Here is a 24,633-nt window from a genome sequence, read left to right as displayed (position 1 = left end):
AAGAACCGTAATATACCGGGACACCAGAATGGTATATAATATGAAGAGCAAGTCCAAAACAAGTAGCCAAGCTACTCATATGTGTTCAATGGGGCCTTCGGGGAGCAGCACCTCTCCCTCTCTGCTGTCACGAGGCAAACAAGCCTTGAGCGGAGGGCGGATGATGTCATTGAACAGGAAAGTTCCATAGACAAGAAGCACGAAGCCGGCAACTTGGAGCCATTTGAAGGTCTCCCAGCCGAGTCCAAGAGAAACAATCCAGATGAAGAGCGTGCGGCAGGTGTCGATTGTGCTACGAGAGGTAGCGGACACAGTGCGGGTGACAGACAGACCGAAGAAGTTGAAGCCACTAGAACAAACGTTAGAGGGGAGGGCGGGAACAGGGAGTTGAGAAGCAAGATAAAAACATACCCGATACTGATCATGATAAACAAGCTGGATATGGCAACAGCACTGTTATTGAAAACCTGGTGCAATCCCTCCTTGATATCGAAGTAGCCATACCGGCCGGCATCGGTCCGTCCAACAATAAGATACATGATCGCGATGCCGACAACAGTAACCAAAAAGCCGAACACGCCTTCCCAGCCCACAACTTGGATCGGATCCATGGCGTAATTCTCCAGAATCCACTCCTCCAGCACAAACTGTGTGGCTGTGAAGATCTGCGCTGCAGCAATAAGCAGCACACCAATGATGGCCTGGACAGCCTCGGGGGTCCGAGCGACATCACGCGCCTGCATGAGCGCATGCGAGGCCATATCGGTAGCACTCCCGTTCTGGTTGATATCGTGGCCTGACTCACCACTGAATAGAGCTCCAGAAAGACCCACAATAGCCACACCTAGGACGACAATGAAGAGGGCGCTCCACTGGTATAATTGGAGCTTGCGACGGAGAAAGAGGACACTGAATAGGCCTACAAAAAGGACAAGGGCACCTCGGGTCATCTGGTAGATACTGGCTGCCACAAAGAGAAGACCCACGTTCATGAGGGTTGTGCCGGCGATATCGCAGCTTGACGGCGCTGCAAGAAGTAGGATCTTCCATCCGCGGAGTGGGATGCGACTATCATCTTCGGGCAGGGGCTTAGGGTGTCTGCTGTCACCGTCGAGTTCATCAACTATGTGGTCATCTTCATCGATGCCTTCGTCGTCGCCGTTTATCGGGTGATATCCGCCAGTTAGGAGGGGTGAGGGGTCACTGGATAGGCGGGGTGCGATGTATTGGCGGTAGAGGAAGGTTAAGCCGACAACCAGCCAACAGCCCATTTCACCCATAAACATTACGGCTCTGTATTACCGCCTGGTGTCAGCATTAATCGCGAGTGTTGCAAAGCTGTATCATAAACAGGTAAAACCTACGTTTGGATGACTGGCTGCTCGAACAGCTTCCGCTGGCTAGGATCTGGGGAATCGCAGTTCCGCACGCATTGCATATCCTATTTAAGATGAGGTGATTAGTTCGTGTTTGTAGTTCTGAATCGAGGGACAGCACCTGATACTTGTTGAGAATGGTGTTGCACACCCCGGTCACGAGCATCATCGTGACCAGGAAGGGAATGAGGGCATTGTTTGCCATCTTGTCCCACTGTAATAGTTTTCCAAGTGTCAAGATCCAAAAGGTGAAGTGATCAAAGGGACCTCGGGGGGGATCAGTGAGACAAAGCGGAGATGAGCTGATGAGCTTATCGGAAGATAACAATTTGTCACGGTACCTCGGACTCCACCGACATCTTTGGCCTCACTATTGACTACAACCAACTATATCAAAGGTTATAGGTCTCTTACACGAATGCTACCTTTCTTTTTTCTATTGTCTACCTATAAAACTGAGGGGAAGAAATATCTAAAAACACATCTATGTTGTGGAATATCTGAGACTACTAAAAAGACTACTAAAAAGACGTCACAAGCCACGGCCCTATACTCTTTGTGTTAAATACACTCGCAAATGTTAGGTAAACTCCAAGATTTCCAAAAAAAAAAAATTTGTATATTCCAAATGAATAATTAATCCAGTTAAGAGCCTGATCCTGGATTTTCCCTCCAAACGCCATCGCTGAGGCCAATGGACAAAGTCCAAAAATAATTAGAATCCCAAAGGGTTGATCTCAAAAGATCACAAGAAATTAACCAGGAGTCTCGCGTAGTGTACAAACGCATCGCTCCTGAACCATATGTACGCTGGAAACGAACCCGCCGAAAAAAAATGTTTCATAATCTCAGTCCTTCATGGACTAGCGATGTGTACATGCTCTCAATACAAACCAGGAATTTCACTTTCAAGTCATGCGAATGGGAATGCCTTCTCTCTCGTAACGCGCAACAGCATCCCAGTCAACCTCAAGCTGTCCCATAGGTCCTTTGCCCTTGACCTGGATCTCAGGCGGGATCCGGATCCTCGCCGCAGCCAATGCAATGGACTCGTCGTCCCAAGGTTCATAAAACTTCTCAAGGAAAGCAGCCTCCTCGGCCTCGTCTGGAGGAGTCAGACTAGCAAAGGCAGCCCAGTCATCATCCACCGGAGTGGCTTCATTGATATCGAAGTCCTCGAGCGAATCATAGCCCAGGTGAGGCAGATCCTTGCTCGCGAGGTTTGAAAAGGCATCATGAATTGTGTCAAGCGAGGTAGGACACTCTGCCCAGGGATCCTTTATATCGCTGTCCTCCAATTTGATAACATCCTTCTTTTCATCCTTACCAGCAGGCTTCGTTCCCTTGGCAGACGATAACTGCGGAGTGAGCAGCTGAGTTGATGCAGCAGGAGACGCGGTCTTAGCTCCGAATTGGCTAGTGACCCTGGCCATGGGCGTGTTGTTGGCAATGAGAGGGGTAGCGATATTTTGTTTCGCGGGAGAAGCTGCTGCACTAAGCTTGGTGGAGGGTGGCACTGGTCCGGCTGTGGCCATCTGCTGGGCTTCCAGACTATCATTAGGGTCCAGTCCAAGACCCATCGAGATACTTTCATGGTAATATTTGAGATAATCCTCGATCATCTCTTCCTCCTCAGGTTGATGACTTTCTTCAATGTGCTTGTCCAAGACGGCTTGCGTAGGGAATCCTTGGTAGTGGTGTTGACACTCAACGACACTGCATTTGAAAGCACCTGCCATGGCTGCCGCGTTGGAGGTGGCGTCCGCCACCGCTTTATTGTATTTTGCTGCTGCGCCAGGAGCTGCAGTGGCTTGGATCGGGGATGATGCCACGCCATGAGACTGCTTTCGCTTTTTTGGAGGGGGCAGTTTGAGATTCTCGGGAGCAAGTCCGCCTGGGGCATACTGAGGGACACCCCTGGGAGACGGAGCCGCGAAAGGTGCAGCTGGGGCATTTACAACAGACTGGCTGGAGGCGCGCCGGGCTCGTTGTAGAGCTTCTTCCTGTGCCTGCAACTGCTGCAAGTTGGTCGCGTTCAGTGCCGGCATGTTGCCTTGCATTGCCTGGGCGTTGGAGCCAGGAGGTTGGGGGGCGTTAGGACGCTGACCTTGTTGCATGCGGGAAATCATTACTGCGAACAACTTCCGCATAAAAAGGATAGCACCAGTAAGATAATCGGGAGTAACTGTGAAATGTTCATTCACAACCCAATCCTGCGACGGCTTGAACTGTCTCATCAATTGGATACGCTAAGTAAGATCAAGTTAGTAAGCAAACGTTTAGGTATTATCAAAGGAGAGCTTACCATGGCAAGAAGATTTTTCACATTCTTCTCCTGGCCTTGCATCTTTGCAAACCATTGCACAAGGGCATCCAAGCGGCCGAGAACATCCAAGGCTTCACGCAGTTGTTTGGTCATTGCGGCCTTCTGCTCTGGAGAGACAGGCATGGGCTTTGCGGGTGGAGCGTTCTTGGCGATGTCATTATAGACCTCCATAACCTGTGGTGGTAGATTCCTGTTCCATGCCTCGTCGGCGGCAGCTCTGCTGAGTACCTGACCCCGACTTTGAGACTGCTGTCTCCGCATGTGTGCCTCAACCTGGGCACGTTGTTGAGGAGTCATTTGTGCAAGCTGTTCCGGCGTGAAGGGGAGACCTGGTCGCTGGGGGGCTGTCCCTGGGGCGCCTGGAACAGCCACAGGCTGGCTCATCTGGGGTGTAGCTGTGACTCGGGCTTCTGTTGTGTCATCAGTGCTAGGTCTCTTTTTCGAGGGCTGCTTCCCGGCAGCACCCTTAGCACCTTTGGCCGCGGCTCCAGCTTGGGGTTTTGCGTTCGACGCTTGAGTAGTCGGTTGCGGGAGTTGGGGATGCTGTGGCTTGATTTGCGGGACAGGCTGTGATGCAGGAACTGGGGGTTGCGCCGTCGGTTGGCTTAGCTGACCAGGCTGCGTGTTTCCTTCAAGTTGCATTGCTCGGTTCTGTGCAGCCTGCATCATCTGCTTTTGGCGGTTTTGGTACAGAAGCTTTTGAATCTGCTCGTCGGTCAAGTTTGATGCCTGAGGTCCAAGCTTTTGACGAGCCATTTGGATGTCCTGAGCGGAGATTGGCCGCATCGCTGCCATGTTTATAGCAGTGGGCTGCTGGCCAGGAGGGAAGCCTGGAGCGTTCGTAAACGGCGCCTGGGTGCTTTGGAATGGAGTTGCCGCTGGACCCTGGCCATTCTGGTCTCGGACTTGATTCGTGGAAGCTGAAATCAGTTGACCAAGATGAAGCTTCTGGAGCATCATGAGGCGCGGGAGGTCGTTGGGGCTTGCAACTTGAGGGTTCGAGTTTGCCCATTGCTTAAGTTGCCCCCATGATTTGACGTTGTTAGGAACTTGCATCGAGGTTCCATTCATGTTCAGGATAGACGGTGGGAAAGACACGCGGTCCATTTGCTTGGCTTGCTCAGGGGTCATCTCCACGCCGTTGTTTTGCTGCCGCAGCAATTGGAGCTTATAAACCTCATTCTGGCGTTGTTGGCGTTGCTGCATAGTTATTTGCTGGCCTTGGGGCATTCCCCCCGAGTTCAAATCTTGCGGGGCGCCCATCGAGCCTCTCATCATGGCGTTTCCCATCTGGTTATTCATCATCGATTGGGCCTGGCCTGGTTGGAGTTGCGGCTGCTGACCGGGGTTGGCTCGAGCCATGTTGTTGAGAGCGGCACGACGTTGCTGCATGATAAAAGCCCGAGCCTGTTCAGGAGGCATGCGAGCGAGTTGTTCCTGGATGTGGGGCGGGATGTTGGAAGGAATTTGGGGCGGACCTTGCATCCCAGCCTGTCCTGCAACGCCAGCCGGATGCTGGCCCATGTTCGCAGGTCGAGACGGTGGTCGGGCTTGAGCGGGAACCTGGACCGGAGACATCTGACCCGGAGCCATGGGTTGATTCAGCATTGGCATAACGGGGCTCTGTCCGTTCAGTTGCGGCTGTGGTTGGGGGGTCACTTGGCCACCATGGCCCGACATCGCCATCTGAGCCTTCTGGGCCGCTTGTGCACGCGCCTGCGCCTGAGACTGCTGTGCCTGGAACTGCATTCGATCCTGGGGAGTATTGGACCCACCCTGCAGATGCTGCTGGGCAAGGAACTGAGCCTGGGCGTTTGGGTTGTTGGCGTTCATATTTGCCTGGCCATTCTGACCCATCTGCTGTGGGAACATATTATTGTTATTATTCGGAAATGGGGGCTGGTTCATTTGGGAAGAGCTTGCAGGAACGACTAGCTGACCGGCCTCCTGTGAGCGCAGGCCATCGGCTTGTTGGCCTTGGATGTTTTCCACATTGCCAATGAAGTTTGGGGGTTCCATCGTCTGGCCAGGATTTCCGGGAAATGCGGAATTTCGTTGAAGGTTTAGCATATTTTGAAGCATCTGCCGCTGATGCTGAGAATTCATCATGGGGTCGCCGATCATGTTACCATTCGCATCCACCCCGGCATTTGGTGCACGTCCCCCCATTTCCAGACGAGCGCGACGATGGCGTCTGATCTGGTTGAGCGCCTGAGAGCGGAAAAAATAGGTCATTGGCTCAAGGTTTTTCCGTGCCAGGTATTGCCGCTGCTCGGGTGTCATGTTTGACAGGTTCAATTTGATCTTCTCCATATCTTCCGGGGTGGTTTTGTTCAACATCTCGTTTGCTAGTCGAGAGACGTGGTCAAGATCCTGGGCTGAAAGGGTGCTGAGGTCGTCGACCATCGGAATACCATTTCCAGGGCGCTGTTGGGGCCGCTGTTGTTGCTGCTGCTGTTGCTGTTGTTGCTGCTGCTGTTGGAGCATCGCCTGTGACTGCTGTTGCTGTCGCTGTTGCTGCTGCATTGCTGCCTGCTGGTTCTGCCCATTCATGCCCATTGCCATCTGCTGCTGGCCAGAAACCGGGGATCCCTGCATGCTCTGATTGATGTGTTGTGGAAAAGCGCCTGGGATCTGATTTTGTCCAGCACCCGTCTGGGGCATCATTCCACTTTGGTAAGCGACAGCGGCCTGTCTCTCTCGGGTGTTTCTGATGTGAAGAAGCTTCTCGGTGCATTCCTTCTCATATTCACTCTTCTCGTTGGCTTTGGTGAATGCTTTTAATTCGAAACTCATGGCCGCCTGGGCCGCTTGGTGGAGGTCGATACGAGGTTGGATCAAACGGAGGGAGGTGATCCTAATTCACATAGACGTTAGACCAGATAAGAATAAAAGCGCAAAGCCAGTTTCGCAAGCAGAAAATGCAACTTACATTTGATAAACATTCGTCGCCCGAGTCTTGATTAGAACTTCCGACTTCCAACCGCCATATGGTCCCTGGTTTTGCAACATTTGCGCAACATAGGTCATCATAGCTTGCACGCTATCATTCTTTGGGACCTGCATGTTTGGGTTCATCCTCATCGCGGTGTTCGGGGCTGGCCGGCCAGGCCCCGCGCCCGGGTTGGGGAACTCTCCGGGATTCATAGCAGATGCCCCATCAATGGGGGATTAATGAGAAATCCACGAAGAGGCTTCTTGACGGTTGGCATTCGCTGGAGTACGCGCAACTGTGAGATGTCGCAAGATTAGTGATGAAGACGCAAGGAAGTTCAACACGAGTGATCAGCGGGAGGGAGAAAAAAAAAGGTAAGCAGGTGCTGGTGTGGAACCGTGATTCGAGTCGATCAGGGAGGGTGGGGATGGGTGGGAAATGAACGAAACGGAGGACAGGAGGGACTGGAGGGAACCAACACCGACCAACACAACGAGGAAAGCAAGGCGTTCGGGCACCAGCGTCAGATGGATTCAATTCGCTGGCCAGCACCTGATTGTGGCTTGGAGCGAATGAGAGCAATTGTAGGGTGGATGGGATCCGTGACAGGGATCATGCAGCTCTCAAGTCGCACCGGGCCTCCGTTGCTGTCCTCTCTGCACAATGACAAGATTTGGTAGAGAAAAAGAAGTACTTACCGAGAGTCAGAACACTGAAACAAAGAGAGTGCACAGATCTTAAGGAGGCAAAGAAAGAAGTGGCGGGGGGATTTATTATGTATGATTTAGGGTATAAATGAATGAGAAGTGACAAAATGAAATCAAAGGACTTGTCTATTCATCCCATTGAGGGTTTTGATTAAGAATGGCATCAATGGGCGCGTATCAATAGGCTCGTATTTATTCGGTATTGTGATATTATCGGGAGGGTCACAAGGCTAGCTCTGAGGGTACTTATGGTTTTGCGTGTGTTTCCACTGATTGGCGAGGTCACCCTGCTGTCACGTTTTTTTACATGTACTACAAATACATTGCAAATCCTGACGATCCCTTTTTTTTAAGGCCGTTACTTAAGAAGCTCAAAACACGTCGTCATGGTGTGGATCTTAAAATAATGCCCGATATATTCATGTCCATACAGGTATATAAAAAGTACGGAGTATATATTTTGTACATATGTACAGGTAGTACATAATATCTAGACATTGAATCGGCTTTTATTTGCTAATCTTTGTCTAAAAGCAAAAAAAAAAAAAAAATGGACTAGGAAAAGGATTCAGTTCCCATCAAGATCGACAAGGCGTTCTAGCCCTGACCTGATCCGGAGGAACCAATTGGTCAGAATATCAAGGAGGCTGTGGCTGGTACCAGGTACTCCACTATACACTTGAGCACACGACCAAAGTAAAGTCCCCAGTACTTACAGTACTCCAGACACGGTTAGTCAGACCTTAAGTCAGCCACTCTCCTGGCCCCAAAACGTCAACCCCCCAGGGCCTGTTCTATATATACACTTCTTTCTACCTTTCCACTGACAACGTCTGGTCGCTTCTTTCATTTGCGCCCTAGATCTCGCCATGAACAGCGGCTGATTCTTCAATTTTTTTTCCCTTCTTTGGCTTACGCTGTTTCTTCAGCATGTTCCCCGTATCTGTGTCGCCCATCTCGGTGGGCTCGAACGTCTTTTTCGCATTTGCCCTGTTCCTCATCTCCGCACTTGTGTTACTTCTCCTGCGACGCTTTCTCACCCTCCGCGCCACCCCCGCGTATTTAAGTGTCCCTATATTCCTGGCTCTGGCTCTACCCGCCAGTGTTGTGCTTCTTGTCCCCATCGATTTGGCATCGAGTTCGCGAGATGGATCTGGCCCCAAAGCAATCTGGCTACCGGAGCGAATGGTTCTAGTATGCTGGCGTATTGCCTACTGGCTAATCTTCGTTCTCACCTGGTAAGTGTCCCGTGTTCTTCGGCTTGGCCAAGGGCTGTCACTTATTCTTGTCTCTCTCACAGGGTTATCCTCCCATTACTCGGTGAATACGTCGACTCGGGCTACCGTGAGCCTAAAGGCCGGCTTATGTACTCTCTTCGATCGAACGCCAAATACCAGTTGATTGTCCTGGGATGTGCTCTGGTGGGGTTGATCTACGTTTCGATCTCAAACGGTTTCGAATTCAGATCCATCAAAGGTCTCATCATGGCATTGGCATATGTGTGGGGTCTCGTCCTTGCCATCTATCTCATGGGTCACGGTCTTGTTTCGATCCCGCGAAACCTGCTCCGAAACTCCAATGTGAGCGGTCGGCTACGCAGAATCCAGGCACATGCGCCCAAGGTGCACGATCGCCTCATGGACTCGGTCAATGAGTTGGCGAATCTCAATGGCCAGGTTTCTCAACTACAGCGCCGTAAGACAGGAACTGCTCGTGACTTTCAGGAGTGGATTGAAGAACTCCAGGAAGGACACGGCCAACCTGACGTGCGGGCCCCGATCCTCGAGTCCCCGGATACATCCGCCACAATCCCTTCTGTGATAACGGAACGCTACCTGGCCGACCTTACACGGCGGCTTCAGCGTGCTCGGCATATGAAGGCTCGATTTGTGGATGAGTGGGATCGTCTGGTCCAGTTATCCGCCGATCTCCAGGCTATCATAAATTCCGCAGCTTCAAAGAAGCTCGAATTTGCACCGGCCCCACGGAGGTCATCCTGGATCCCTCGTGTGAAATTCCTCAACCCGTACATGCGGTATCAGCTGTATTCCAACGTCATTCCCTCGGTCAGGCTGGCATTTGGCGCGTTCTTCGCAGTGGCATCAGCTTGCATTGTTTGGTCAGAGCTAATCAAGTCTTTGGCGCCCCATCTCTCCGCCGTGAGTTTGACCGTTGTCCCCAACTGGGAAAACAACCCAGTTGGCTTCGGTGGTCAGCTCATAGCCTCTGCCTGGCTATTATACATGTGTTCGGCGGCTCTTGTTGGTGTCAGCGATGTCAAAGTGTGGGGAAACCGCGCACTTGTCCGTCGTAATACCTATGGCGAGAGTGCATGTTGGTACGCTGGTCTCGTGGCTCGGCTGACGGTACCAATTGCCTACAACTTCTTGACCTTCTTACCGAAAGAGTTTCGGCGAAGTACCACTTTCTACGAATTTCTTGGTAAGCTCATCAACCTGACGCCCCTCGGGAAAGGGTTTGATTTCATCTTCCCGATCCTTATCCTTCTGCCTATCTGTGCAACACTTTTCAACCTGTATGGGCGTATCAAGAATATCTTCGGGTGCGGCCTTGCAGAGGATGATGACATCCACGATGTTGAAAACAACCCTGCAGGGTATGGCATGGGTGGCTGGCGTGAAGGTCGCGACCTCATTGAACGAGAATTGAACGGCTTCGGTTCTCTGGCAGTGTCCTCCCGTGGTAGTCGTTCGACTTGGGCGTCGGATCGTGAAGATGAAGGTTCTCCCGGCTCGTCCCGACTGCGAGTCCCTGTTTCGGAGGGCTCTCAGCCTTCTCAGAGGACAGTTGCTGCGCCTACTATTGTAGAAGGCGAGAATGGGGAAGACGAGAACTTCTTCCAGTCCTTTGCCCATCGCGTCAAAAACACATTTGATACTACGAAAACTCCTCAGTGGTTCCAGGGCGAGCCATTCCGACTTCCACGGTGGATGTCGGGTGATAATAACACCACAGAAGAAGGTTCGGCGCTATTTGGAGGTCGGGCAGTGCCTGGTCGTCTGCGCCTAGGTTGAGCACTTACATTGTGGTGTTTCAATCTCTTCAACTGCTGGACAGTGTAATATACGTCGTTTTGCTTGTACATAACTCGATACTTTTTTCTCCGTTGCTTGGATACACCAATTGAACATTTTTATAGAATTTGAACATCCCCCCCCCCCCCCCCCCCCAAAACCCCCCAAAAAAATCTAACAGACTTTAACAACACATTCAGCGCCCTGCGTACTCTCCGTGGGGGAAACACAAAAGAAAAAATTAAAAAAGAAATGCCCTCGTCCAGGATCGAACTGGAGACCTTCGGATGTCAATCTTGTTACCAAGAATGTCATATGAAACCTTGTTACCAAGGTCGGAAGGATATGAGACCGACGTCATGACCAAACTAGACCACGAAGGCAACCACTACGCCACTTGTGCTGTGATGAGATAAGAGCAACATTTTATCATCTATGAACAGTCCCCCATGGGAGCCGAAATGAAGGCTGAATAGTCCTTAACATAAAGGGTCTCATTACTACATGTATCACGGAGTAGTTTGTTTTCAATTTCTCAATTATACACAGAACATATATATTTAGATTGAACGATTCTATAGAGATTTCAGAGGCCATGGTATTTTATTCTTAGCTTTGTTTTTGTATCCTCATACGAATCCGTACAAGTAATTAAAACCCCCAAAAACCAACCACATGTCCAGTAAATTGGGCGAATCGTACCCACTTCCTCTCTGGATGAGAGGGACAAAAAAAGATGCCCTCGTCCAGGATCGAACTGGAGACCTTCGGATGTCAATCTTGTTTCCAAGAATGTCATATGAAACCTTGTTACCAAGGTCGGAAGGATATGAGACCGACGTCATGACCAAACTAGACCACGAAGGCTGTCGACCGGGTTGTCTGATAGACCACTCGGACCGATTATGAAATTTCCGCCAATTAATGACACTATCGACCAAAACTACCAGTTAAGCTGCAAATCGAAATTCTTCTCAAATTTAAGCAATTTTCTATTAGAGATTTGCCGATTATATTGGTTACCTGAAGCTTTATTTTCAATGGGGTTTGTCATGATCAAACGAATATCGACTATTTATGTGGTGTATCACGGCATCCGTCGATATATATTGTGTGATGTTGGGAAACTCGCATACATTTTTTTAGTAGTTAGTTCCATATAACGAGCAAGGTGGAATATGTCAGATCCGAACAGGAGAGGTTGTATGCTTGGATACATAAAGTCACAGGGCTCTTACTCCCATGTCGTACCTATACCGCCAAAATCACTACATACTTCCAGCTAACACGCCTGAATCTGTTTTGGACAATAGCGACCAGTATAAAACGAACAGTGTCTACCAACTGGCTTTTGAGGCTAGTCCTAGCTGCGTTGAGACGTATGTTTAATAGTACACCCATAAATCCGATCCTAACAGTCCTACCGAAACAAAACCAACCAACGAGAACCAATCAATATATACATGTCTAATCGCATGACCACTACAACACAGCAAGGCCACTACGCTGGCCAAGAAAGTTAAGTTACAACGAGTCGTGGTTGTTTATTCCCATGGAGCCCAGAAAACCACGGGACTACCTCGAAATTGTATCTTATTCTTGCCGCTCTTGTATCCCTTGTCTATAGTCGCCTTCCTCGGTGGTGGGCCTTCATTTAGAATGCATAAGCTAAATCCATATAGTAGTAATGCCGTAATACCTAGTTTGAAATTATGCAGACCTAGATGGAAATAAGTCGCTGCACTATGTTTTGATGGTCACCTATAAATGACAGACGTTTCGCGGCCATAATACACATACAATTGATGCTGTTGTATCCCCGAAGCCCCACCAACAACCAAATAATATAATGCATATAAATATCTACCCTGGCATATGGTATGGGGCTGCAGACAACCCACTAGGAAGTAGGGTGAATACAGGAAGAGCATAGATACTTGTTATCGCCACAAAATGCCGAGCGCAAGCTATGTGTATAACCTGACATAGTCTCAAGGCATGGGTCGCCCAAAATGGTGAATATAATACAGTAGGACATTATTTATAGAGAGACCGGAGTGATTGACCTCAGTATCGGCGATGGATGTATCCTTTCTGCTATATGGGCTCGTTTATCTATTGGATGCGGAACCAAGAAAAGACATGTGGCATATATTTCCCCCCCTCCATACCTACCCCTGCAACTGTTTCTCGGCTAGATAGTCATAACAGACAAGCTATTTATATGTCGCTGTGAATTCGTTCAACACCGGCACGGCGGAAGAGATGGATATATATATATATATATATAGATGTGATCCAATCGAAAGGGTCCTATACTACTCACATACAACAATGACCCGAAGGAAATCTAGTATATCAGGTAAGCACCCATTGACGCCCACACGTACATAGTCTGTAGACAGTATACAGAATACGCAGCTAGTGAGCAACAGCAGAGCAAGGAAATGGCATGGAGCGACTTAACAAACTAACTCCATATCCCCTGCCTGATATGAAGATCACTCAATTATCCAAGCCAAGGTAAGGCTTGCTAATAGAGCAAAGTCACAAGATAGAATGGATATAAATGTTTAAACAAGGTTAGTTTCACCCGCGCAATAACCCGGAAAGTTAAAACCAAAACCATGCATAGTTACACCGAACAAACTACACGTAGGTATTCCAATTTGGTCATCTATAGGGGATTTGTACCGCTGTTGTTACACATGGCACAGCCATCGGCCATGTTGAGTGAATAGGGCTGACGTCTGGAACAATCTTCTTGTGTATCTACATGTAGGTAGGCACATCGAACACTGGAAGTCGACAGTCTGATGCGTACTATTACTTTACACCACGAGAGAGCTTACCATCAACGGCCGAGATATAGTAGTAGTTGTAGATACCAAGCGGACGTGTGCGTATCCCAACAGCTACAAGGTGGCGCTTTTACATGTACAACCTAGTTCGTCAAGGCCAACCACAATACCTCCCAAAGATCTAGATACAATCGAGATGAATCTGAATTGCCTATGCCATTTGGTAACTACAACGGTACAGAAAGTGTGTAAATAGGCAAATCGATGTTCCCTTACATGTTGACGGTGGGAGCTCCTACCCAGACGTGGTTCATGTGTTCGCCGAGAATTACCCGGGTTCTGTATGATACACATGTATGCAAGTACCTGGTCTATAGATCCACGCGGTGTTTAGCACGAACAGGTAGCGTGTATGGTAGAGCCAGGCAAGTATAAGATGATAAACCTACCTAACTTAGGTATAGTTGAGTGTAATAAAATTGGTGACCTTAGTTAGCACTGTAGATCTTTCCGAAGGGAACAGGTCGTTAGCAAACAGCGAGGCAATAGGCTAAATGCAAACAAACGGCAGCAGCAGAATTTATCTCCATACGGGGAAAAGGACATTCCAGTGGGTGGATATGCAGCTGACACAAAAAAGAATAAAAAAAGATGCCCTCGTCCAGGATCGAACTGGAGACCTTCGGATGTCAATCTTGTTACCAAGAATGTCATATGAAACCTTGTTACCAAGGTTGGAAGGATATGAGACCGACGTCATGACCAAACTAGACCACGAAGGCTACCACTGAGCCACTTGTGCTTGTGATGTGAAGATAGGAGATAAATAGTTATATAGCCAGTTATTCTGTATCCTAAGCCGTGGACATGCTTTAATAGTTTACTGTCTCCTTTGAATTTCTCTTCATACTAAGATAGTTGACTAGCCAACTAATAACTTATGTAGTTGATATCTTAACACATATCACAAAAGGTGGGGAGCTGTAAGACCCCGCGTTTTTGCACATACACGCCGATCGAGGTCAAATTGGGTTACTCAACGTCGTGAAAGAGCCTCCATATTACAACGAATGAGGAGCTGTCTTTGCTGAGATATCCAAAAGGCACTTGAATACTCTGAACCATGGAAAATGTATCGCCATAGATAGAATGTTAGTATGACCTACAGCTGTAACACATCTGCCTCAGGCCTCAAGTATCGCCACACTCCCAGGCAACCCCAAGGTACACAAGGCATCCGTCGACCTATCCCAACCATTCCAAATGTCGCCAAAATCCCAACACCAAAATAACCGACTTGAAATCAGACAATCCACTAGGCAGACACACCCTCGTGGGGAGTACATCAATTGCTCAATGCGACGGCAAAAAAAGCACTCTCCGCCTTATCTGCCTATTCCGGACTACTTGGGGGCATGACTTCACCACCACCTGCACTTTCTTCCCCTCCACAGAGATCCATGACTTTACTGCCTCCGACCCTCGCTCAGTCCACCTTGGGCGAGAAGTGCGCAGTCTACATAGAACATATCACCGACATCCTCCCCGTTCACTTACATTCCCTCCGCCATCAACTGAATCCTGTTCTCGCCTATCTGTCCAACACGTCCCTCGGTCCTATCGCGAAAAAGTTGCCATTTTCCCCCGACAATCAACCTCTCGCCCTCTTCGCAGCTGTTGCTATCTCTCTGTTCACCATTACTGTGATGAGTTGGCGCAACCCCTTAAGAATGCTACGGCGCTCGCCGAGCTACGCTCCCGCATCCAACCCGCAGGTCAGCGATGAGGACTTTAGCTACATCTCACCCGCAGACGTCGCGGACCCTTCAGTAGACGACGCCGAACCGGATATTATTGCCCTCCGCCACCGCGGCACCATCTACCCATTGCACTTCCGTGCATATGCGATCGACGACGGTGTCTTGACCATCGGAGACCTACGAGACGCTGCTGCTAAGAGCACAGGAGCCGGTCACCCGGACTGTGTGAGACTCCTGTACAAGGGCAAGCTACTCAAGAACAATGCGCGGACATGCAAAGCTGAGGGGATCAAGCAGCACTCCGAGGTGCTATGCGTGGTGTCTGAAACAGGAGCGGGATCCCCGAGTGATGGCTCCGACGACGGACAAACCATTCCTGTAACTGTGCATGCGCCGACACCGCCGCCGCTGCCCCGCCCAAATAGTGCAGGAGAAGCATCGTCCCCTCCCACACCCTCGGGAAAGAGCAAGAAATCGAGAAACAAGAAACGCAATGGCAAGAAGTCGCCCGTCCGCCCAGAATCCCCCGCCCCGTCTCGGCCACCACGGCCTACGTCGTCAGGCCATTCCGGTGTCCCCGCAGCCCCGCCCAACATCAAGTTGATGCGTACGCCGCTGGAACAGGTCACTGCTTTAACCGAATGGTTCGAGCAGGAGATGAAGCCGATTTGTGAGGAATACATTGCGAACCCGCCTAGTGATCCAAAGAAGCGGGACTATGAACATAAGAAACTGGGCGAGACGATCCTCACACAAATCCAGATCAAGGCAGATGGTATCGAGCCAGATGGCGATGAGATGGCCCGCAGTGCACGCAAGGCCCTCATCAAGGATACGCAGGCCACCCTCAACAAGCTGGATGCAATTGCAAAGCTGTAACAGATCTTACCAGCTGCCTACTCGGTTCCCCCGTTGTCCATACTTTTGGGGGATTTGAAATTGGGTTACAGACATACGTACGGAGTACTCCGTATTCCGTACATAGTCATGTACAACATGTATCTACCTCATACCGGGGCACTGCTCTGGCGGTCAAGTTTCCATTTGCTGGGACCTGTCCACTCCCTCGGGATGTTTCTTTGCATGGAGGGCATCGGCGTATTTGTGATATATCAACTTTTGCGATTTCCCCAAAGACTAAACCTGTCAGAATGATTTGCCGGCATGTATACACACTTTTTTTTTCTCTCGCTTCCTTTTATTTCATGTAAGTATACAATAAGTTGGGGGCGAAGTTCAAATAAATACATTTCCGCCGTCTAGATCAATTCATCTCGAGGTGATCAACATGGCTCAGGGGCAACGCACGGCCCAGGACTAAAGTTGCGAGAATCCTCATAATTTTTTATTAAATAGTCTGAAGATTTAGAGCGATTATTGATTAATATGTAAGATGGACATATGATGCATGTGTGGGAGTATGCATTAACAAATACCCTATAACATATAGCTCGTAGTTACAAAGCCTCTCTCGGACTTGGTCCAGGCTATTTCCATGACTATTCCTAGTCTGGCTACCTACAACCTTCTCTCTCCTTACACTCTCCCTCTTTTTTTTTCACCTTCGACGTTCTCTTCTCTTCTCTTCTCTATTCTTGTCAACTCTCATTTCACCTTGCGGTAATCGCATCCTTGTCTCAACCTCCCGGACCCCGCAAGACTTCGAGGTCTTCCACGGGACCAGCCCCTCCAGCACCTGTCTCTTACTTGAAACTGCACAAATTGGACAAACCCCGTGGAACACCCCCTGCAGTTGTGGTCAACCTGGTGTGTTGACAATTTGCTGCTTTCGGTGTACCCCCTTACACACTCCACTTTCCGACTCTACCTGGAATGGCTTGATCCGACAAACCAATTTCTACGGCAATCTCTACTATTAAACCGGGTTGCAGCTGGACTGGCCTTTTCGTTTGTGAATAATAACCTCTGGAATGGCGGGCGTCGCTACAGCGGCATATTCTGCAGATGCCTTAGCATCGCCCGTGGATGGCTCGCAATGGGATTTCGCGGTGCCACTTGCGAACGAGGTAAGATTATTCCGTGTGGCATTCCAGTGACTGACCTGGTAGCCCAAGAACGTGGAAAAGAAAAAAAAAACGCTGATCCCCTTTTCCCCGCAGGAGAATCACCACTTATCGAAACAGCGCAACTCGCACGACTCGAATTCCATCCGCGCAAAATTTTCTCGACAGCGCAACTCGAATGGCTCACGCAGCTCCTCTGTCTCTCGCACTGTCCACACACATGAATCGCCCTATTTAGCCTCAAACCGAGGACGGAGGGAACCCAGTCTCAACCGACATGGAAGTGAAGTAGGCAGTATGCGAGATGCTTTTGGTCACGAGGCAGCCGGTCCTAAAGAGCCCGAGGAGGCCGATGATGGCCTTAAATTGTATTTGGACGGAAAGACGAATCAGGAAAAATGGATCCACCGAGACAAGCTGGCAAAGATCGAGAGTGAGGAGCTCCACCAGGCAGCCATCCTCTTCCAGCGACGGATGAGAGGAGAAAGCAAATCGAGTGGGGGACGTGGGAGGAGCCATGATTCACAGCAGAACGCTGCTAATGGGACTGGTACGGCGACCTCACCTGCTGCAGAATACTCCGAGCCCTGGCCGAAAATGAGGGAAGAACCCGGCAAGCGGGATGTGAATGGCAATGTAGACGACGACGAGCGGGAACATTGGGATCTCCGCCGACCAGAGGAGATTGCTGCAGACGATGCAGCCGCCAGCATCTACAGCCATCCAAGCCTTGGAAAAAGCGCATCCCGAATCCCCGTCTCTACAGTTAGTCCAGTTCCCATATCCGGCGCCATGGGCCGCGATTCTCGCAGTTCACGGAGTCGTGCTGCAACAGATGAAGATGACAGGTCTTCACGCAGCCGCAGAGCCAGTGAACCTATCAACATTGAGCCAGATGCTTCGACTCCTTCTCCAGGAAGCCGACCGGGCAGCCGCGGATTCAGCAGTACCCAAAACACACCGGGCAAGAAGATAGTCAAGAACACCGGCTCTACCAACCGAAAGACCTCTGCTCCACCTACGAGCAGGAAGGCGAGCACTCCTCGATCTCGTGCTGTATCCGGTAATAACACACAGCGCCCTACCACTCGGTCAGGTGAAAGTCGTCCTACAACAGCCGCTAACCGGCCCGAAGGAGATCCACCGTGGTTGGCAACTATGTACAAGCCCGATCCTCGTCTTCCACCAGACCAGCAGATGATCCCGACTGTCGCCAAAAAGATTATGCAGGAACAGTGGGAGAAGGAAGGCCGGACACCGAACACATACGACCGCCATTTCGCGCCCCTCGCAGTGCACCCATTCGACGCGCCACGTCCCGTGGCCACCAAGGTTGAGCCAGAACAGCAACCTGTTGAGTCTCTACAGCTCGAAGAGTTGCCGCCTCCGCCATCAAAGAGCCCTGAACCACCCCGCCCGAATACGAGTACCGGGTACAGTACCATGCCAAAGGTGCAGGACACACCTCCAATGGGGCTACCACCCAATCCTAACCCCAACTGGAACCCTCCAGTTGTTACCGCGCAGCAGCCACCAAAGAAAGATAAGAGCTGCGGATGCTGCATTGTGATGTGATGGACTCCCATTCTATAACCATCTGTCCAATTTCTCATCCATCTTTCCAACATACCTTTTGATATTTGCACATCTGCTTGATTCCCTTCTCTGTTAATTTTTTTTTCCAGCGTCTCCGGCGGGATGGTGTTCTGTCGGTTCTTCTGTGACTTTATATCCTGCGATCTAGGGCATTTCTTCGCCTTGAGTTCAATTTTCTTCGGACTGATTTTTAATCTGGCTTCCTTCTTCAACACCAGAGCATGGCTATTTGTTTTTTTCTCTCTTGCATTCATTCCTTGATAATTCCCTTCTCTTCTCTGTGATCATTGCCATTCCTATCGAAGTGGTAGGAGGGAACTCCAAAAGAAATCGCTCCAGATTGCGATGGATAGGATGGGAGTGAGGGACTCGCACCTCGCAAGAAGCATCAATTGAGGTGTGCGCCTCTCCATTCTCATCTTATACCTGCCTTTGACTTTCTTGACCCTATGGTTTCCTTTCTTTTCTTCAATATTTTGGATTTCTCTCCGAAACATTTCCAAAGCCTTTTTTTCCATACTCCCAAGCCTTCTTGCTAGTAATTTTCTCCTCTTTCTTTGGCCTGATCTGCCTATTGGCTTGAGCAGTCAAGTACCTGGATTTGCTCGCATTTTAATGCCAGATAATTGCTTACGGAGCTACTCAGATATCAGGTTGAATGGATGAATACATACCTGCACATAAATTGCTATTTGTTGTAAACGTGTAGATCCCACGCCAGCCAGCTAGTTTAAGATATATTAAATTGTACTTTGTAGCCATCTACGAACTAGACATAGCCATCTACATACATTACCCAAAAGAGAAACAGTCTCGGCCTCGGGGGAGCTCCCCAGCTGACAAATATCACCTGACATCATCGCCGCATCCAATCCCGCAATCTTGACGGAATAGCCAACCAATCCTCTCATCTTTGTACCTGTACCCCGCTCCATCCTATAAAAAGAGACACTGCCTCTTCTCCTTTCGTCACAAACCGCCCACCATTTCGTCCATCTTCACCCGTCTTTTCGGCTCCTTCGCCGGCCCAAATCCCGCCGCCATGTCCGCCGCAAAGACCCGCGCTCAGTCCCTCATTAACGACAACGCCGTCGTCGTTTTCTCCAAGTCATACTGCCCTTACTGTGACTCTTCCAAGAAGTTGCTTGACAGCTTGGATGCGAAGTACACTACCCTTGAGTTAGATCTGGAGGGTGAGTCTTTTCTGTTTTGCTCTTTGCGTTGTTTATTGAATTCTTTTCGCAAGAAGAGTGGTTTTCGCCTCCATAGTTCTCACACATGTTTATCTCTCTTTTTCAAATCAATCGCTAATATGAGTTTTTTTAACCATAGAGGAGGGAGCTGCCATCCAGAGCGCCCTCGCCGAGATCTCAAGCCAGCGCACCGTGCCCAACATCTTCATCAACAAGAAGCACATCGGCGGAAACTCTGACCTCCAGGGGAAGAAGGACCTGAAGGAGCTGCTCAAGGCCGCTGGTGCGATCTAAGCAGTGATGTCATACAAGCAAGAATCTCCCGAGGCCCGAGTCTTGAATATAAACTAAGGTAGTTTCTTATTGCACAGCCTTTCACTCATTTCCTAGGTCTAGTAGATTTGTAAACTGCGGGGGAATATCTCCATGGCTTGGGATTGGAGGATCAAGAGAGCCCGAATATATTCCAGCGTTAAGATGCATATTGAGTGGAGCGTTGTCGTATAGCTCTGGAATATTTTGTAGAGCCACAGGGTAAAAAAAAATCGAACAGCGACTAACTAACGTACAGGTATGTTAATACAAACAAACAAAACCAAATCCATAGCCCCCCAAAAAACAGATCAGATAACCTTCTGCACAACGGTGCCAAGGGGCCTCTCAACAATGGACATCAATCCTTCGACAATACTCGTCCGGGCGCCCTCACTTGAAACAGTCTTGCCAGCCAGATAATTCAACCAAACAAGTCGACTAATCCGCTCATCAGCGACACGACCCATCCACTTAACCGGCTCATTAGCCCCAGGCTGGAAGAGCGCATCCAAAGCGCCGTGCGCATCGCGCATCAAAACAAGCGTCTGTCCCTTCGGCACCGCCTTCCCCTTGCCCGCACCGAAAACAGCCTTGAAATCATTCATCGAGCTTCCAAAGCTCTCATCCTGGAACTCGTTCGGTCCCGCAGCTTTCTTCGCCTGCGCGCGCGCAGTAATACCACGCACCCAGCCATCGCGAAGATGCATAAAGTCTGTGTTGCGGGTAGGCACGATGCGGAATGCAGTGCGGATGCCGTCATCCTTGAGGATGGCAGACCAGGCGGCATCGCTGTGCTCCGGGTCAAGGAGAAGCTCCTTGAGCTGTTGGCGCTCCGGAGAGACGAGGGAAGTAGCAGCGTCCGCGCCGGCGCCAGAAATAGCGGATTGGGCATCAGTATTGGGTGGGTGGACTGCTGTGCGCAGGAGGCGCCGTTGCAGTTCGGTTATGTCGGATTTCGCGATGTACAGGCCGACCACGTAGACTTGGACCGAGAGGAAGGAGACGGTGCGGATACCAAGGCCTAGAAGTTGGTATTCTTCGCCTGTAGATGGAGCTAGATCGTCGCCTGTTTGCTTGCCTTCTGTTGCCTCGGATGAGGGGAGTCGGATTGTGCTTGGGAAGGTGGGGATCGTGCTTGTTCCTGTTGGCACTTGCTCGAGTCTGTCTTGGCCTTGTATTGTTATTAATGATGGACCGCCGCTGGGGAAGCCGACTGGTCCATCCATGCGCATTGCGCCGTTCCTCGGGGGTGCGGAGGTGGCTGCGGTCTTGTCATCTTTTTTGGCGTCTAGTTCGTTAAGTCCGAATAAGTCTAGCTTGATGACACCGTAGAGACCGACTGCGCAGGTAATCATGCCAACTGCGGAGAGGATCATCTTCCGCTGAGCTTGGGAGGCGTGCTGGAGATCCGCCGCTGCGGATGCTCGGGAGCGGAGGGGGTTATTGGTTGCATTGGAGCGGAGGGAGGTAGTGGAGAGATGCCGGGAGGAGAGGCGTGTTGTGCGGAGTTGTTGCCGGGTGAGGCTTTGGTAGGCCCGCCATGGGTTCTGACGGAGAGTGGAGGCCATTTTGAGCTTGGTTCGTCGGATGAGGAATGTCGAGGGCAGGATTGGCGGGTGACGGAGACGGAGTGTGGGGATGCACGTGATATGGTATGATCTGCATAGTATACCGTCTTGATGGAATAAGATTGTGTTTTTTCTTGGACTACTATAATATCTAGATAGTTCATTGAATTCGTCTGGTGCATGGTCAATATTTATTTGACAACCACCCTGTGAGAGCCACCAGTGACTTTAACAGTTGCAGTACCATCAACATAAGCCACTCCTCTCGTCAACTGGTCACCATCAATGGTAATCGAAGGCTTCTTCGACGCAGTGACATAGGGCAAAGTAACATTCCCAACAGTACCCTTTGGTACCGAGAACGTCAACACATATCCACTCGAATTCAAAATCCAAGAAGCTTCAAACTTCCCAAGGGAGGTTACAAAGCCGGCCTCGGCAAATTCCAGATCTCCAAATTGCGGCGCAATTTTCCATGTCAATCCTAGTGGCGAGGCCACGGAGAGACCGACAACAAACTCCGTCAATGCAGAGGTCGGACCGGAGGACCAGCCATGCGCATGTGAGACATATGATGGATCATAGCCATATCCGCGGTCCATTCGATACCCGAAAGTCCCGTTCTTGAGATAACCCTCAACTACGGTGCTTTCTGTACCATTCGGGTTATTGATATACCAACCCCAACTGCGACGAATGAGGTCCAGCGCTCGTGCAGGCTCTTGGGCAATGAAGTGACTTTGAATCTCGAAAGATGATATGAACGAGGCAATGTTTTCTGGCAACTCAGGAGCCACGGCCCCTATGGGGGTCCAGTTCTTGAGAAGCTTTTTGGAAATGCTGGCTGTGCGCTCTTCGTTTACAACGCCGAACATAATAGCCATGCTGTTAGCATCTTGTGGATGCAGAGAGGTCTCGGTTGCGTTGTCTTTGAATGCGCCGTATGACTCGTCCCAGCAGTAGGTGTTGATTGCTTTTTTGAGATTGGCGGCCTGGGAGCTCCATGTGCTTGATAGATTGGTAGAATCCCCAGCCCACAGAGAGAGAGTTGATCCTGTCTGTAGGGTATGATAGAGACTAGACCGCATTAGTTGGAAAGCCTCCTGCATAATGGATTTACAACATACATCATCTGTGCTTCCGAGTTGTTATAGCCTTGCTGCCATCTCGCCCAGTCTCGTGTACCTGTTACATTCAAAAGCCCGCTGGGGTAAGTCACCTTTCCATATATATATTCCATGGCGTGCTGATAACTGGCCCAATTCTCCAACAAGAAGTCTGTGTCATTGGTATAAAGCACATATTTATAGGTGCCAATCATAGACCACATATGATATGTGTCCGAGTCTTTCTGACTCAATGGCGGCCCAGACTCATCAAATGCGCCTGTTGTCTTGTTCTGTAATTCCCAGAATTGTCAGATCTATACCCAAGCAGAACAAACAACATAACTCACCTGGGTGTTGTACATAATCTGCAAAGCGTTCTTTACACTTTCCAAGTCTCCCAGACTCACAAAAGCCGAAGGAACAGCAATACCCATATCACCAGGCCAAACCGCACGATCTCGCTTTGCACCATCAACAATGATCGTGTCTCCTGGCCCGAGAGTTCCATTGTTTACCCACCCAGAGGTGACGCCTTTTGTAACACGGCCAGTATTCACAGGGACCTCATTCGTCTGGAGAGTATATGCACCACTATACCAGATGCGGTTCAAAAGCTCATCACTGCAGTGAAAGTACCCCTGATACGCTCGGAGATTCGACCAAGTGGGCTTAAACGCAAGCTCTAAGCTCAAATCGTCAATCTGAACACTGGCCGAATCACCTGTGATTAAGAAGACTGTCAAGTACCGGAATCCACCCCGCAGGTATTTGTCCGGCATGATATATGTGCCCTTTCCAGTTGAAGAAATATTTGCATACAACGCGCCATCATGATATAGAGCGCTTGATGAGTCCGACCACTCTCCAATCCAATTTTTGGCTTCTGTAAACGCTAGCCCTAAAGCCCCACTGCCGGTGGAGGTATAGTTTAGATGGACGATGCCGCCAACCTCAATGCCAAAGTCAAATACGACAAGCGACCCATTGCCGTGTAATGCTGCTTTGTATGGATGTGAGGAGTCTGTGACAGCGTTGATTTTCAACTCTGGTAACGTTGAGGCTGGTCGTACTGTCCGGGATGCCGGTGCAAATATGTTCTTTTCCCATGGCCCGCTGAATGCAGTGTCTATAGGCCCAGAGCAAGTGGTATCACGCCAGCAAGTTTCTGCAACAGATAGCGAGAAAAGAGACCAAAGAATCAATACCACACTGTACTGTAGTTGTGCCATTGGTGATTGAGCGGAGAGATATATCCGTATATTGTAGCAAGATGCCCATAAGTATATAATATACAGAGAATCACAGATGGCAATGGACGAGTTATGCAATAGTGTAATTTAGGAAGCTTCATCGCTGCATATATTCGCGATTGGTGGAAGAACCATGGCAAATGAGGTTGATATCTGCAGAATTGGGCCAAGGATCGGCGTACTAAGCACCCAGAAGGCTTCATAATCGACATTTTTACTGCGAATCTCATTCAATCTAGTCTTTTCCCCGCAGTCGATTTTCTCCGCGATGTCATGTTGCGATGTCCGCTCGGTGTAAAGACCACCGAGGGGAACATGCAAAATTTAAGCGAGTACAGAGCTCTATAGCCAGAAGGATATAAGATATTATCCTTTATTATAAATACGAACAGTAGAACGGTCAAGTCGGATTAGTGAGTCGAGGTCACTATGCAATTCTTCTGCACTCCTTGCCTGGGTCTACCATTAAGGCTAGCGCTGTCCATGGTTGTATGTGCAAACGAAGAAGGCAGCTCAAATGCCCGCACTATCAAAGCTAATAGAAACCAGAAAGATGATGTTCTTACCATTCTATAAATCTTCCATGTGATAATGGTGATACGATCTTTCTAGAGGACCAACTGGATACTCAGTTGGAC

The 24,633-nt window shown here is 49.7% G+C and overlaps 9 protein-coding genes across 9 annotated transcripts; 5 read left to right on the top strand and 4 right to left on the bottom strand.

The window, feature by feature from the left end:
* Positions 1–75: 75 nt before the first annotated feature.
* Positions 76–1,596, bottom strand: N7517_003061 (putative nucleotide-sugar transporter; the record flags this gene model as incomplete). Its single annotated transcript, XM_056720791.1, has 4 exons — positions 76–349; positions 412–1,293; positions 1,365–1,441; positions 1,498–1,596. Coding segments are annotated over 4 exons (1,332 nt in total), but the record flags the coding sequence as incomplete, so codon positions are not given.
* A 688-nt stretch (positions 1,597–2,284) lies between these two features.
* On the bottom strand, positions 2,285–6,849 carry N7517_003060 (uncharacterized protein; the record flags this gene model as incomplete). Its single annotated transcript, XM_056720790.1, has 3 exons — positions 2,285–3,625; positions 3,682–6,559; positions 6,635–6,849. The coding sequence occupies 3 exons, from the start codon at positions 6,847–6,849 to the stop codon at positions 2,285–2,287; spliced, it is 4,434 nt and encodes a 1,477-aa protein (XP_056584925.1).
* A 5-nt stretch (positions 6,850–6,854) lies between these two features.
* N7517_003059 (uncharacterized protein) lies at positions 6,855–7,317 on the top strand (the record flags this gene model as incomplete). Its single annotated transcript, XM_056720789.1, has 2 exons — positions 6,855–6,934; positions 7,020–7,317. 2 exons carry the CDS (start codon positions 6,855–6,857, stop codon positions 7,315–7,317), a joined length of 378 nt encoding a protein of 125 aa, XP_056584924.1.
* Positions 7,318–8,274: 957 nt separating this feature from the next.
* N7517_003058 (LMBR1 domain-containing protein) lies at positions 8,275–10,379 on the top strand (the record flags this gene model as incomplete). Its single annotated transcript, XM_056720788.1, has 2 exons — positions 8,275–8,582; positions 8,645–10,379. The coding sequence occupies 2 exons, from the start codon at positions 8,275–8,277 to the stop codon at positions 10,377–10,379; spliced, it is 2,043 nt and encodes a 680-aa protein (XP_056584923.1).
* A 4,261-nt stretch (positions 10,380–14,640) lies between these two features.
* Positions 14,641–15,819, top strand: N7517_003057 (BAG family molecular chaperone regulator; the record flags this gene model as incomplete). Its single annotated transcript, XM_056720787.1, has 1 exon — positions 14,641–15,819. The coding sequence occupies one exon, from the start codon at positions 14,641–14,643 to the stop codon at positions 15,817–15,819; it is 1,179 nt and encodes a 392-aa protein (XP_056584922.1).
* A 1,052-nt stretch (positions 15,820–16,871) lies between these two features.
* On the top strand, positions 16,872–18,539 carry N7517_003056 (uncharacterized protein; the record flags this gene model as incomplete). The annotated part of the gene is made up of 2 exons (XM_056720786.1): positions 16,872–16,967; positions 17,061–18,539. The coding sequence occupies 2 exons, from the start codon at positions 16,872–16,874 to the stop codon at positions 18,537–18,539; spliced, it is 1,575 nt and encodes a 524-aa protein (XP_056584921.1).
* A 1,063-nt stretch (positions 18,540–19,602) lies between these two features.
* N7517_003055 (glutaredoxin) lies at positions 19,603–20,047 on the top strand (the record flags this gene model as incomplete). The annotated part of the gene is made up of 2 exons (XM_056720785.1): positions 19,603–19,753; positions 19,893–20,047. The coding sequence occupies 2 exons, from the start codon at positions 19,603–19,605 to the stop codon at positions 20,045–20,047; spliced, it is 306 nt and encodes a 101-aa protein (XP_056584920.1).
* Positions 20,048–20,376: 329 nt separating this feature from the next.
* Positions 20,377–21,636, bottom strand: N7517_003054 (chalcone isomerase domain-containing protein; the record flags this gene model as incomplete). Its single annotated transcript, XM_056720784.1, has 1 exon — positions 20,377–21,636. One exon carries the CDS (start codon positions 21,634–21,636, stop codon positions 20,377–20,379), a length of 1,260 nt encoding a protein of 419 aa, XP_056584919.1.
* A 191-nt stretch (positions 21,637–21,827) lies between these two features.
* Positions 21,828–23,974, bottom strand: N7517_003053 (putative alpha-L-rhamnosidase B; the record flags this gene model as incomplete). Its single annotated transcript, XM_056720783.1, has 3 exons — positions 21,828–22,713; positions 22,764–23,035; positions 23,093–23,974. 3 exons carry the CDS (start codon positions 23,972–23,974, stop codon positions 21,828–21,830), a joined length of 2,040 nt encoding a protein of 679 aa, XP_056584918.1.
* Between the last annotated feature and the right edge of the window lie 659 nt (positions 23,975–24,633).

Source organism: Penicillium concentricum (genome assembly GCF_028827145.1).
Source record: "Penicillium concentricum strain IBT 3081 chromosome Unknown utg000001l_segment0_segment0, whole genome shotgun sequence".
NCBI lineage: Eukaryota > Fungi > Ascomycota > Eurotiomycetes > Eurotiales > Aspergillaceae > Penicillium > Penicillium concentricum.
The sequence above is the reverse complement of the archived record's forward strand: the minus strand, read 5'-3'. Positions and strand labels throughout refer to the sequence as shown.